Source organism: Brachionichthys hirsutus, unplaced genomic scaffold (assembly GCF_040956055.1).
Source record: "Brachionichthys hirsutus isolate HB-005 unplaced genomic scaffold, CSIRO-AGI_Bhir_v1 contig_783, whole genome shotgun sequence".
NCBI classification, from domain to species: domain Eukaryota; kingdom Metazoa; phylum Chordata; class Actinopteri; order Lophiiformes; family Brachionichthyidae; genus Brachionichthys; species Brachionichthys hirsutus.
This window is the reverse complement of record NW_027180366.1, coordinates 78,458-92,353: the sequence shown is the minus strand read 5'-3', so window position 1 is coordinate 92,353 and position 13,896 is coordinate 78,458. Positions and strand designations below refer to the sequence as shown.

Here is a 13,896-nt window from a genome sequence, read left to right as displayed (position 1 = left end):
CCTCGTCATATCCTGTATTTGTGCACTTTAAATAATCTCATCCCAGCCTCTTCACTTCTCATGTCTGCTGGAGAAGACCACATGCCTATGCTAGATGCTAGTATTGTCAGGGGTTGTAAAATGCTACTGGGATTTAGCTCTTTCTGGTGATTTGTTGGGATGGGGACATATTTTACTGCCCTCACTGTCTCACAAGGAACAAATAATGGTAAAGCAAAAGGCCGCTGACGTAGCTGCAGCTGTGGACAGGTAGTTTGGAATAGTACTGTGCTGACCGTACACCACTGCGTGCTTGTGCTGCTGAGTAGGGATTGTAATTTTCAGGCATCACTGTGTCTCCATTACCATGTAATGGCATTAGGATTATATGCTGTACTGTGTTCAATGGCTTCTGTTCCGAACGAGAGTCCCACCTCTTTAAACATGGATGTCCAGCACATACGGTCTAATGACAGCTGAGATAATTTTTGCTCAATATTTAAATTTGGTGAATTATATTAGTCATTTTAACAAGTCAAGTATAAAATGATATTGTGGAATAGAGTGTTAAATATTGCTCACTCATTTTAGAACATATTATTTTTCCTCCTCATTAGTTGAAACAGTATATATAAAATGGCCCCGTATAATGAGACCCTCCTGGCATGTAATTACATAGTATTGAAAGTTAATTGTGAAGTTTTCCTGTACAAAGGACATTTAGAGGATAAGGAGTGGGTGAGAGGAATTGCTTGATTTGTTGCCTGCCATCAATTCCTCAGAGCTGGTCATCAACTTGATGCTGCAATTTAAATTATTGAAGCTCACACGAGCTACTTTGTTTCGGCTGTAAATTGAGGATCACTTGAAAATCAAAGTGAAGCAAAACTAACTGGTTGCTGTCATAACTACCTAATATTTTTACATATAATTATTATTTGTCAGGATGTGTGATTTAGGCCAATGTGATACTACTGTTCTATTTTTTTATTTTAATACCAATTTGAAAAAGAAAACACTGAAAACATGAACTAATTAGTGTTCCCTATTGGAGAAATGTATTTGTTATTATGCTGAAGATTAAAAAAAAAGAAAAAAAGGTAGAAGCTAAGCCATCTGCTTCCACTGTGGACAGTGTTTATAACATATGAATAAACTAACAAAAATCAGTTTTGCATCTTAAAAACCACATGTTCAAGCACCTCCGGTCTGATGTGTGCAGTGCAAATATGTCTATGGCTGTGCTAAGTGAGGCGACCCCTTATCAATACACCAGCTGTCGTGCTAAACTACTCATTCCTTCAGAAATGACCAGAATGCTAACAATTGCTGCGCTTTTTGTCTCTCTTTCGGTCTCCAGCCCCTCCGACTGTGCGAATTATACACTCAGGGCATGCCTGTAATGTGGAGGAGGAGAGGCACATGGAGAGAGTCTACACCATCAGAGAAGGGGAGACCCTGGAGCTCGCCTGCCTTGTAATGGGACACCCTCGACCTCAGGTAAGGACGTTTCGTCCCACCTTAACTGACAAGAAAACTTTTAATTTTATCGTCTTTTCCAATTTCATTGCTCATATAAGTTTTTTTTTCTCAGACTGCCTTAGTTTCATTTCATGGCACACCACAAATTTCTGTGCTAAATCTCTCAAAATTTTGATGATTGAATTATTGATGGTTGAGGATGAACCTGAGTGTTAATAGTGAAAGCCGCCGAGAATGCCGTGAAAGGCAGCTGAAACATCTGGCAAAGTAAACCATAGCAAGCAAGAATCAGGCCACAGTTTGAAGACTCTGGGTCATGTGAATGCACTCGGGTCCTCGCCTTATGAAAAAGCTTTTGTTTTTTTCACCCACCCCTTGCTATGATCTAAACTAATTAAGAAAACAATCCTCCACTCTTTCTGGAGAAAATTAGCTTTTTATTTGGTCTTTTTTACCTTCTGCATGTTGTTTTTCTCATGAATAATATAAGCTGATTTAAAAAGGAAGAATGTCCCATTTACTTCCAAAGGCAAAATATGAACTAACTTTATCTGTGAGGGTAAAAAATGTCGCCTCCGTCACAAACTACCTGACCATCACTTTTTATTCCAGTATTACTCAGGGCAGAATTTGAACACACAAACCTTTTGGGCACTTATTGAATGTTGTTTCCAATGTGCTTCCGAGATTCACGATATTCTATTTCTGGGCGAGACTGAGCTCATTTACATTAATATAATTCCCCGTTTGATCGATGGACAGAGCCATTAGTTTGTACTCCTCTGCGCTCCCAAGCAAACACTCTTATTGATTTTTGTGTTTGGTTTGAAAAGGTGAGGCCTCTTAAATTAGCGAGCGGTTCAGACGCACTCTGTTCATCTCCTCCGGTTGTCAGGAGGGGCAACTTTACACTCATCATCTCTGTCTTTCTTTTTAATTAGAATTTCTGAAGACTTGAACAGAGGGAGGGGAGGACAGCGGGATGAGGAGAGTGGGAGATCAAAAGCCCAGCATGGCTGTGGCAGGAAAGGCAGGATGCTCCTTTGAAACCAAATCATTATGAAGCTCCCAGAGATCACCTGGCCCAGCCGCTCCCTGCCGGGTCTCGATGGACTTTGGGATGTCCCCATTGACGTCTTTGGACCAGGGGGCTGCACGCTCCTTCCGATTGATTTCGACATTTCCTTCTGAGGTTATCCGGGGTGGCCGTAGATCCGAGTCTGGCTTTGTGAAGCGGGCGTGCTACCTCACAAAGTTATATTATTAAATACAGCAATGACAGCTCGTCTTTTCATTTGAATGAAATATTAATTCTCAGAACAAAGTCGGAATCTTTCTTCACTCGAAATTAATTTTAATTCGAGATCCTTCATCTTTCAGCAACATATGTGTGGAAAAACTTAATCAGTATTCTTTGCAAAGGTGTCTTACCCATTCCCTCTTGTGCCGTTCTGATAAAGGGCAGTGACATTTGCTTTCATCATTTGGATGCATGAGATGAGGTCAGTATGATTTTGTGCAACTTCTCAAATGTAGGACCAAGCTTCGGTTCAGTTTTCAAAAATATTATTTTTATTTTTTGCTTCATTGCTGTTGAATCTGATTTGAGAGTGTAAAAATAAAAAAGAAAGAACAGAAAATTGTTCTTCTACTGACGGAAAACAGAAAAATAGCCAGTAGGTAATGTTCCAGCTTTCAGGAATGAATCATAGTCTAGGCTTTGCTCTCTTATTGGTTCACTTTCATGACTGAGAGGCCATGAAAGCTGTCTGCAGGAAAATTGGCCTGAGCTCCGAAACAGAAAGTTGAAGAACCTGTGTTTAATGCACCCACTCAAACCGAACCACATAACACGTGTTTACAGCTAAAGAAAAGAAAAGGCCACACGTGATGAGCGGCACTGGATAATGAGGATCTGCAGAAGGCATTTGAGCCACTTGTCAACTGGGAAAGGGAAATACGTTTATCTTTCTATCGTGACTGAAACGACACTCCTCATCTGCACCTCAATATCACAGAGGCCCGAGTTATGCCACTTGATCACTGGAAAGGGCCTCAGTTAGTTCTGCATTAACAAATCACCCAAAAACAAAGATTCACCATTACTGCCCTGATTTGAGTCTCACTCCTTGATTTTGAGATGCGTTTGACGTCCATGATATTACATACTGGAGGCAGGGGGGGGGGGGGGGGGGGGGGGGTTTATCAAGTTCAACATCAGCACCACTACCCTTTAACTCTTCATCTGTCTATCACTGTGGACACTTTTTCTTTTGCATGGACGGCCCTCAGATTTTTCAACTGATGGACTCTCTGGATTCTTTCCAAACGGGCAGCAGCAGCTCCCTCACAGGAGGCCTCTCAGTCAGCCCTGTGCACGTCCATCCACCCTCCTCACAGAAACAACAAAGACATTCTCATTATGAAAACACACATCCAACTTTGCAACAACAACAAAACACACACACACGCGCACACACTACAGAGGCAACATGTATCTTGCCTTCACATTTAATTGTCAGATAAATATATGTTCCTGTCAGTCAGCAGCAGGCTGTATACAATTTACCCTGAGCCTCGTAGGTTTGGCCTTTCAAGTTGTTACTATATGGACTGAGCGTGAAGACTGTTGGCATCAACAGGATGCATTCTCTTACACATAAAATGCCGGAGGGAACTGCAAAAGTAAGTGAAAACATGATTATTTGAGGAGAAGGTGCAGTGGAGAAAAACAAGGGAAATGGAAACAAGAAATAAATAAGAACACACACACACATTTACCGAGTCGCTGACCTGAACAGAGTTTTGGTAGGGTTGGGTTTCCCGTCAGGGAATAGCAGGGAAATTATGTTAATTAAGTGAGAAACAGCAGGCTATTTGGGAGACTGTTCCAGTGATTGTTATCCTGATGTGAATATGTCATCAATGGGGCATAAGCTGACACTGGCTAAATGAAAGCGGGATGCCCAGGACAGGAGTACAGCTGAGATTAGTCCAGTGATAAGAAGTTGAATTGTCGAGATATTTTACATCTGTAACAGTTAATCCCCAAGAATTAACATATTTTCTTGACATTTTATGCATTACGGAATCATAGACTTAATCTATAAAGTAATCAACAATAAAGAATACGTTAATCCCTGCCTCCATTAATAGAAACACTCGCTACCTTCATCTTTATCGCTCCATGACTGCAGCAGAGCACCACATAGGTGCATGAGCAGCTTTTTGTGTTCGTATTTTCATGGCCACTGTTTTCTGGCTTTGTTGATTGTGTTTGATGCAATGAATAGACATCAAAGAGGCCCGGATGATAAAGCCATCTGCCCCCGTCTCCCCTCCCCTGGCCTCTATCCATCATGTCCACACTGCTTTGTTTGAGTACCCGGCCCCAATAGCCAGCAACACCACATTGCAAACACCTTTTTTTTTTCGTTTCAATAATAGCTTGAGCAGATTCAACTCACAGCACCACGGGTCAGCAAGAACAAATAAGATGACCTTAAGCCCTGGAACATTTAGCTTTATACAGACCAACTGGAGTATGTGATCTGTTCTGGATGCTCCCATGACAGTTAGCACACCGTGCTGGTGTCTTTAGCAGATGGTGCTCAACATGATTTAGCCTTGCATGTTTTTCCCTTTGTTTGCTATATAGACTTCATCATCAATTTTCAGTCATTTTCACTCAGTTGTCATTTACTCTCTCCATTTGATATTTGTCTTCGTAGTGTATTCTGAGTTTTATTCTGTATAAAATACTGAATAAAACACTTGCTTTGACGTGTTTCACATCCAGTATTTCCCAAGGACAGTACACTGTCATATAGAACTGTGTAGCCACCACAGTCACAACTTGTGATTTGGACCCCCTGTTGCTTCTTCTGATGACTTGATTGTCATGCTCAGCCACACTTGTCTGCGCCACGGAGCGACACAGAACTGCCAGCGATGCCTAAAAGAAAAAAAAAAGATGGCAGGCAATTAGAATCCAGTCTGGAGGGAGGAAGAGGGAATCGTCACAGCGAAACACTGCAGGAGATTCACCCAGGACGCGTGCTCCGGCATATGATCCCTGCATAACAACAGACACTCTGCGCATTTTAATTAGCTCTTGCCGTGCTATCGCAGCATGTGTGGTCTCAAACGCTGCTGGGATTTTCAGTTGGATGCTAATCTCGACGAGCTCTGACTTTCGTGCACGTGAGCAAATGCTGATCGTTCCATTTAGAGGTCTGATTTATTTTATGGTGTTTTTTTTATCGTGTTGACATTGCTTTACACTGCGGAAATAAGGGGTGTCATGTTTTTCTGTATTTTATTTTTTTCTCGAAAATAAAATTCAAAATACCTTTTGTATGTAATTGTGTGAATTTAAACATGATAGATTGCATGATTATGATACATGCACAACATTACAAGGGGCAGACAAGAATGATACCTGTGTGCCATGAAACAGTGGCAGGGTACATACCAGTGTATGCTTTCAGGCGCATCATACATGTCAGTGGAGGAATAAAAAGAGAGCTTCACAAATTCTGCCAGGCTGTTCCTGCAGCTTGGAGGAGCAATTATCACATTGCTCAAATTTGCAAACTCCTCTCACACCAAGAGTATTTGCATTGGGCTGGGGAGAATGAAGAGGGTCAAACGGTTTTCTCCAGGCATAATTCAGGACTGCCCCCCGTGGGCAGAGGTGCTCAGATGGAAAAAGTCAAAGGAGTCGGGGAATGAAAATAGCTTGAGGGTGCTTGAAATGTTGAAAGCTCAACTGTAAGACGTGGTCTGCTGCTCTTCTGAAACAAACGGAAGCACTTTCTTCTTGAAAATATTAAGTGTTATTTGAATGCCCACGTCATAGTGTCATTTTAACAGTGCACTTTTTGATGCTGCACTTTCTTAAAACTCAAAGCTTGCACAAAAGCAAAGGGGAATGACTGAAGGTATAAGCCGGAAGAATATTGCATTCTGCTGAGGTTTGCCAAAAGCCAGCTTGCTTTGTATTTGCATGAGAAGATCCAGAGTGAGGAATTCAAAAACTTTTCTCCATCAAATTTCTAATCAACTTATTTCAGGACCTGTTTTGCTGAACTCACAATGTTCCCAAATGTTAATGTAGGGCCCTGGATATAGGGCATTGGAATTGATCACTTGCTGAGTTTGGGCTTCTTCATCGAGAATTTCCTCTCGGTGCCTCTTGATGCGTTTGAAACCAGCTGAATGAAGGCTTGTCTTTGCAGCGTGTTCATTTATAGGCATGTATTTTTAATGTAGTATATTGATTTAAGGGCTATAGGAGAGAAATATGGCCGAACTGCAGACTTGTCTCTTTTTGAAAGGCCGAAGATGGTGAAAGGGAGTCTTTCAGCATTTAGTTAATTTATTTTTGCCACCCCAAGCAAGAAAGAAAGTCTAAAACTCCTCTGATAAAGTTTAGCTGCATGTGAATTCCTGTCATCCTCTATCCCCAAGCGCCACAGAAGTCAGTGGAAAAGGCCACCATTATCAGGCTTTGGACCACCGTCCGATTAATTTATTTTCTCCAATCTGTTTGAAAAATGACCAGACTTTAAGCTGCCGTCACCTGTGGCTGGAGTTTTCACAGGTTGAGGCCTGCAGCTAAAGCAATGCAGTGACAATCTACCGAGATAGCACCCAGTCCCCGTCTCTCCTTGTCCCTGTTCCATATGATCGCTCTAAATTAGGATGTTATCAGCAACCACGACGATGCCACACCTCACAGCGTGAAGATATTGGAATGTAAGTCGCAGCCTCCCAGCCTAGACCGAGACGTGTGATGTGCTGAAAGCGAAGCCAAGTCCATCTGTGGTTTACTTAAGACAAGGAACTGAATGAGGCTTCATGTTGTCCCCGTTTCATGGCCTCCAGGACAGAAATGTCACAGGACTGTTCAGGTTATGCTTTAATGAGGACATGAGAGGGAGATGATAAAGAGTCTATCACAATCTCATGATGGAAAGTAACACCATTTCACCTTTCATGACACCTCATGCCATGGGCTAACTGTGTTTCATCAGTCAGTGAAAGGGGCTCATGGCGACGACGCCACAGAGAGTGAATTTACAAAGATATTCTTATCTACAGTATCTGCTCTTTTTTACTTGCAATAATAGGGGATGCGCTTCCTGGGACATGCAACATATTCAGAATCATGTTGTAAAGACAGGATCGCACAGCAAACATTCACGCAATTAACAATTTGTTTCTGCAAAACGGAACAGACATAGAAGACAAGCCTTTATTTCCAATTGTGCTAACATACGTTGATTCATTCCTGCTTCTTTATCTTTCGTGTAGCCCTGCAATGAGCTGGCGTCTCATCTGGGGTGTACCTTGCTCGTAGTCAGCCGGGATAGACTTCAGCAACATCTGTGACCCACAAGGCGGATGTGGTTGCAGAGGAGACGGTTGCGGTCGTCTTATCCACAATAAAATGCTTGAATGGAATTGAATTACTAAATAAATAACAGTCAAATAACAAACCTGCAAATTCTGGTCAAATATAAAAACATTGAGCGATTGGCAAAGCTTACAATAAATGTAAAAAAATTAAAACATATTTCTCACTTGTAAGACAACCCAAATGCAATAACTAGAGACTTTTCTATGTTGCCTTCATGAAGCGCATTAAGTCTCATACCTTTCTTGATTGTCTTTTTTTAGTGGTTCAAATGTATCTTTGGACTTGATCTGACTGATTGTCTCAGTAATGGTGTCGTATTGTGAAGTCGCCGACGGTTTAGAGTGTATAGAAGGAACATTTTACACCTAACTATGCCATGTTGTGAAGACCTTCCGTCTGCATTTTCAGATGTTTCTCTTTTCCAACACACCTGATTCAATGATCAGCTCTCATCAAGCGCTGCAGATGTCTCATAATGACCCATTCATTTTAATGAGGTGCGAGACTGAGAAACACCCCATTAGACATTTAAAAACACATGCTGCTGACAACCACGATCAACTAAAATCACTTCTCTGGGTGGCTCATTATCAAAACCAGACATTCAATAGCTCGAAACTCTCTAGCTCTCTCTCTCTCCCTTTCTCACACACACATACACCTTGTTTATGCAAACAACAGAAAACACTTGAAACCACATTGGAAGTCATTTCTTTTTTCTTTCCTTTGTTTTTGTCCAGATCCGATGGACCAAGACAGCCGGTAGTGTGTCGGACCGTTTCCAGGACTCCAGTGTGTTCAACGAAACGTTGCACATTGCAAAAATCCTACGGACGCAAGGAGGTCGCTACTACTGCAAGGCTGAAAACGGCCTTGGAACGCCTGCCATCAAATCCATCAGGGTGGACGTCTACTGTAAGTGCGCCACACGTGACTTAACACTGGAGATAATGGAGCACAGATATATCTTCATCAGATTTTGTTTAAGTTTTCAAATTCACTTACGACTCTTCCCAATATTTTTTTTTCCATTTTTGACGCCCTTTCTTTGTGGAATTACCTTTTTTTGTTTTGTTTCGTGTTTCTTTCTAATTTGTATAGACTTTACGAATACCATTCTCTTTATCATTCAAATCATGTAACATGTCTATTAACAATTTAAATATTGTGCAGCTGCTTGCAAAGTTAGCTTTTCAATTGAAATGTATGCATGAATTTGCAAACTATGCTTTGGCCAATCAAAATTATTTGAAAAGTACTTACCGGTATGTGAAATGAAAGAAGTACTGCATATTATTTTTTACATTTACCGGAAATCGTTTAAATATCTTAAACACAGACAACTCTGTTAAGACATTCACAGCTCAAACAATTCCAACATGGGAACTTACAGCTTGATGTGGTCCCACGTATCTGCTGTAAATGTGTATATATTTGGATTTCGACCTCATAGAAAGAAGGAAAGAAAGATGCCTTAAAATGAATTGTTTGTTACTTTATCAATATTTCTAAAGGTGCCCCCATGATATTTTTTCTTTGGTCTTCTTCTGCATCATCCATCGTTGCACTGAATCCCTGTTTTCTTTAACATCCCAAGCTGGAAAATAAAGAAAGCAGACCCCTCTGCCTTTAATTGTTTCCAAACAAGCAAATCAAAATTACATTTGCATAGGAAAGACTGCAGTAGAGCAGAACATGCTGGCAATAAAGAAGATGCAGTTCTCCAGCCCACTCATTTGACGCATTAACGCTACCCTCGTGCTGAAGTTGTGCAGGTGGCGCTGAGACAGTTTGTAGTCGCGGCTTTCTTTTCTTTCATCCATATCTCCTTTCCGTCTTGTTGTTTATTCTTGCCCCTGTGAGCCACATCCTTGTATCTTGTTTGTTTGGACAGACAGAGGTTGTGTGATTGAACTGTCTTTAGAGAGCTTGTGGAAGACCGAGCAAGGCAACAGAGCAAAGGCTGGATGTGCATCAGGAGCTGACCATCAAAGCCTTGTTTTCTCTGTGCACCATTTCACCTTGGCTGCTCTACAGAGCTGGACTAGCAGTCACGGAAGTGAAGCCAGATAACACACCAGAGACGGGCCTGTTGATAACTGGATGACGTCCGTACTGAATGTGCTTCTTCTGACATATTGAAGACATTACTGTTATCGTTTGTGTTAAATCTTTACTTGGCATCAATTCATTGATGCAGTTGGCATCAATTCATTGATGCCAAGCTTACGTGCAGCAGCGCTGTTTCCTTATTCGGTAGCCAGATTGATCCTCTTTAACCTGAAAGCTGCATCATATGCGTTCCTTCGTGTGTTTTCCATGATGAGGGTGTGTGCAGACCTGTTTACCACTAATCAAGAAAAAGTGGATTATTTTAGCCATTTAGCGTATTTTGAGATGGAAAAGCGTATTCCACATTAGGAAATATTTTTGTTTAGATTTACGGCTCCGCTTGAACTCCTCATACGATGGTGTGTATATATATAGCCGTCTTTTCACACTTTTGAAGCAGCTTCACACAAATCTAGGACTTTTCTCATCCTGATGTTGCTTGTGGTTCAGAATATAGGGTGATCATTTGTTGATTATGGCTGAAATAAGTTCGGAATACTGTCTGCAATAGGCGTACTGGTAAACAGGCCTGTGCGTGCATGAAGCACAAAATGACTGAAGAATTTAGTGAGTGTGTTTGATATAATTCGAATAGTTTCATTGGTACACTGTGACCTGTTTGATAATGTCATTGGTCTGATGGGAAGAGGCTAAATGGTAACATGGTAACATTTTAGCCTGTAAAAGTCCATAAATTAAAAGTTGCAGGGTTCAAAGCGTATAGGAAAAAAGTAGCGGCTTATAGTCCAGAAAATATGGTAATGATCGTATGGTTTGTGGTATAATTCTCTGAAATGCCAACATGTACTTGAACTATTCTAAATAAGATAATAATTTATATATCATCAAGTTACAGGATTTTATATTGTAAAACTGTGGACTTTTTAATGTGCAACTATTTATGTAAAATAAATGTGGAAAAACTTTGACCAACTCCAGACTAATTATAAAGCTGCATGTAGCACATAATAATTAAGTGCCCTCTTTCCACAAATGGTCATCAGATAAAAGTGGTAATAATGGCCTGCGGCGTGGTCAACAAACATAAAAGCAAATATATAAATATAGCCTATCCCCTTAAGTACACACTGGGTTAACCCAAAAGTAGCAGATAAAAGCAACTTCAACTTCACCCAATGCTGGAAAACCATGGCCCAGCAATAGCTTGTCCTCCACACTAAGAAGCTGGTTTCAATTGTTGACTATCCTGGCAAGGCCAACAGCTCTTTAAAGGCTCTTTAAAGATAAATTTGCCAAGGATGACACTGTGGTTTGGTTTGATATTGTTTGTTCCAGTGCTGTTAAACCCTAAGGGGAGAGGAATTGGCTCTGAAAACCATGAGCCATGAAACAAGTCCTCTCACTGTAGTCCTCTCTAAAAACCCAGCAGCATCAAACCCCTTTATATGTAAAGGAGTAGTTCGTAAAGTGAAAGCAATTGATTTCCGGGACACTGATTGCCCCTTTCTGTGAACAGCTGGGTGCTGAATGCTCAAACTGCAGAGTGACTCTGTTTGACTCCTATATTAGGAAAGTTCTCCAGCTCTTCGCGTCCTGGTGTGTTGGAGGTGCTCCTCATTCACCCATTTTAATTACTTCAAGTATTTAATTCTCCACTACCTGGTGATTACTCACTAACTACTTTAATCTGTTTACCTTTTTATTCTGCAATACCGAGGCCCGGAAATAGATCTTCCAAATTAGACGCTTATTCAATCTTCTGATAATTTCAACAAAGTCTGCAAGCTCTAGTGTGATCGTAGAAAAAGTGGGAAATGGACAAGACTACTGGTTGGTTTGATGTGATGTCATCCACCACTGTTGACGCATGGTGAAACCCACAGAATCCTAATTGTCCTCGCTGCTGAGTTCAATGACACCAAACTCAACTCTCATGCCGCCTTTTAAGGGGTTGTGAAGAAATGAAAGGAAAGAGATCTCCAGGGGTCCAGCTCATGTGAGGAGAATTCTCCTCTCTGAGCTCCTGGTACTTGCAGAGGGGAATTTCTTCAACCATACATTTTCTGTAACACCTTGTGCCTTGTAGGGTTGCTAAGCAGCCGTATCTAGTAACAACGGAGTTAAGTTCTAAAGACCGTAAATTGACAACTTGGCTGACATTTTGGAGACCAGACTTCGATGGTTTGGACGTGTCCAGCGGAGAGATAGGGACTATATCAGTAGAAGGATGCTGAGGATGGAACTGCCAGGGAACAGGGCTAGAGGTTGACGCAGGAGAAGATACATGGACGTAGTGAGGGAGGACATGAGAATGGCTGGTGTTGGGGAGGACGATGCAAAGGACCGGGTGAAGTGGAGAATGTTGATTTGCCTTGGTGACCGAAAGTACAGTAGAAGTGTTAATAACACTGAATAAATTAGAAATACAGGGCTGGTTTTCTTATAAGCATGTGTTCTTAAAAATAGATTTCTACCTTCTGCAATTCAGGTAAACGAAGATCCTGATCACTTCAGGAAATACTTTAACTATATTAAATGTGTGTAGTACATGCACACGCGTACATACACAAATGTTTGTTCTCAATACACATAGATATGATGTCCTTTGAGCCTGGTAAACACAATACACGCATTCTCCATTAGCTAGAATTGTTATTGCACATCCAGCATCATTCCTCCCTGAGCAATGTTATACGTGTTCCCCTGAGTGACTTTAATTCATGGCCCTCTGCAGCAAATGCTATAAATAGTGGTTTGGAGTGTTTTAATGCAGTATCAGCTTTTCTGTTTTGAAGCGGGACCTTTCCGCATAATGCCTTGAATTGTTGTCTCTTGCATATATGTCTGTTTATTGTACTGTTGGAAGAACAAGTTGGACGCACCGCTGCACCACAGGAAAGATACTCTGCTTGGTTAGAAGCAAGGCACCAGGATGCGTTGCATTAGGAAGACTGAGCAATCCTGCCGGTCTCCTCCTGTGTTTTCTTCTGAGAACACTGATTGTCTTGCAATATTGTTAGCCTTGACTTATACCTTGCTCACATGTTTTAAGTATAGTACCACAACATTAGTATTAAGTGTGGCATCACAAAGCATACACCTAAAGTGGGATAGAGCTGTTTGAATTCAAGATAAATTCAGCAATAGATTTGGAGCTTTCGGGTACAGTGGCATGTCCGCTATCGAGCGACTGCTGCCGAGTCTAATAGCCTTTAATGTACGATGATTTTTTTACACACGTTGTTTGCATCTTTCACAGAAATTAAATTAAGGATGTAAGACGGGCTACATGAGGAGAGACAGACAGTGAAGGCTTCTCTAAAGGAGACTGTGAGCAGCAGATGAGAGCAGGAAGAGATAATGTATGGCAATAACTGACCTCTGCGGCCCAGAGGAGCACTATAGCCGGCTCAAAGGTAACATATTTACAAAGCTCAGAAGTCCGTCTAAGCACATTTTATACCTGTGCTGACACATCAGTTGTGTTTGTCGGCACTTTGGTCCACAGGGAATGTCCTCTGCAAAGTTAATAAAGAACCTTGCCCAAGTCCTACACTGATCGATTTTGAACTTAAGTGGCTCGCCTCTTTTTTCCTACAGGGGAGTCTTTTCAGTGTTTTCATTTAATTTCAGCTGCATTAATTTTTTTGCAGCATCTAATGTTTCCTTGAGTGACTGGTCGAGGAGGGTTTTGAAGCTCTGCAGGGGCAGCTTATTGCGTCCTTAAAGTTTCTCTGACCATCATCAGAACAATATGAGCCCATCTCAGAGAGATTTGGTATGAAGGTGACTCGACGGGCAAGGTCAATAGACTGAAGACAACCGCTATCAGTAATATGTCCCAACATTCCTATGTACAATACGTTGTTAATAATGCTCCTCTAATTGATGATCAGTTTTTAAAGTACTATTACTATAAATTTCACATAATTGTGCTC

The 13,896-nt window shown here is 41.3% G+C and overlaps 1 protein-coding gene across 1 annotated transcript in view; it reads left to right on the top strand.

Annotated features, from left to right (window-relative positions):
- The first annotated feature begins 1,208 nt into the window (after nt 1-1,208).
- The window catches only part of LOC137914108 (MAM domain-containing glycosylphosphatidylinositol anchor protein 2-like), an 82,079-nt gene continuing 69,391 nt past the window's right edge, over nt 1,209-13,896 (top strand). The window contains exons 1-3 of the mRNA XM_068757725.1: nt 1,209-1,227; nt 1,340-1,479; nt 8,626-8,800. Coding sequence (XP_068613826.1) covers nt 1,209-1,227; nt 1,340-1,479; nt 8,626-8,800 — 334 coding nt within the window. The remainder of the gene's footprint in view (nt 1,228-1,339; nt 1,480-8,625; nt 8,801-13,896) is intronic.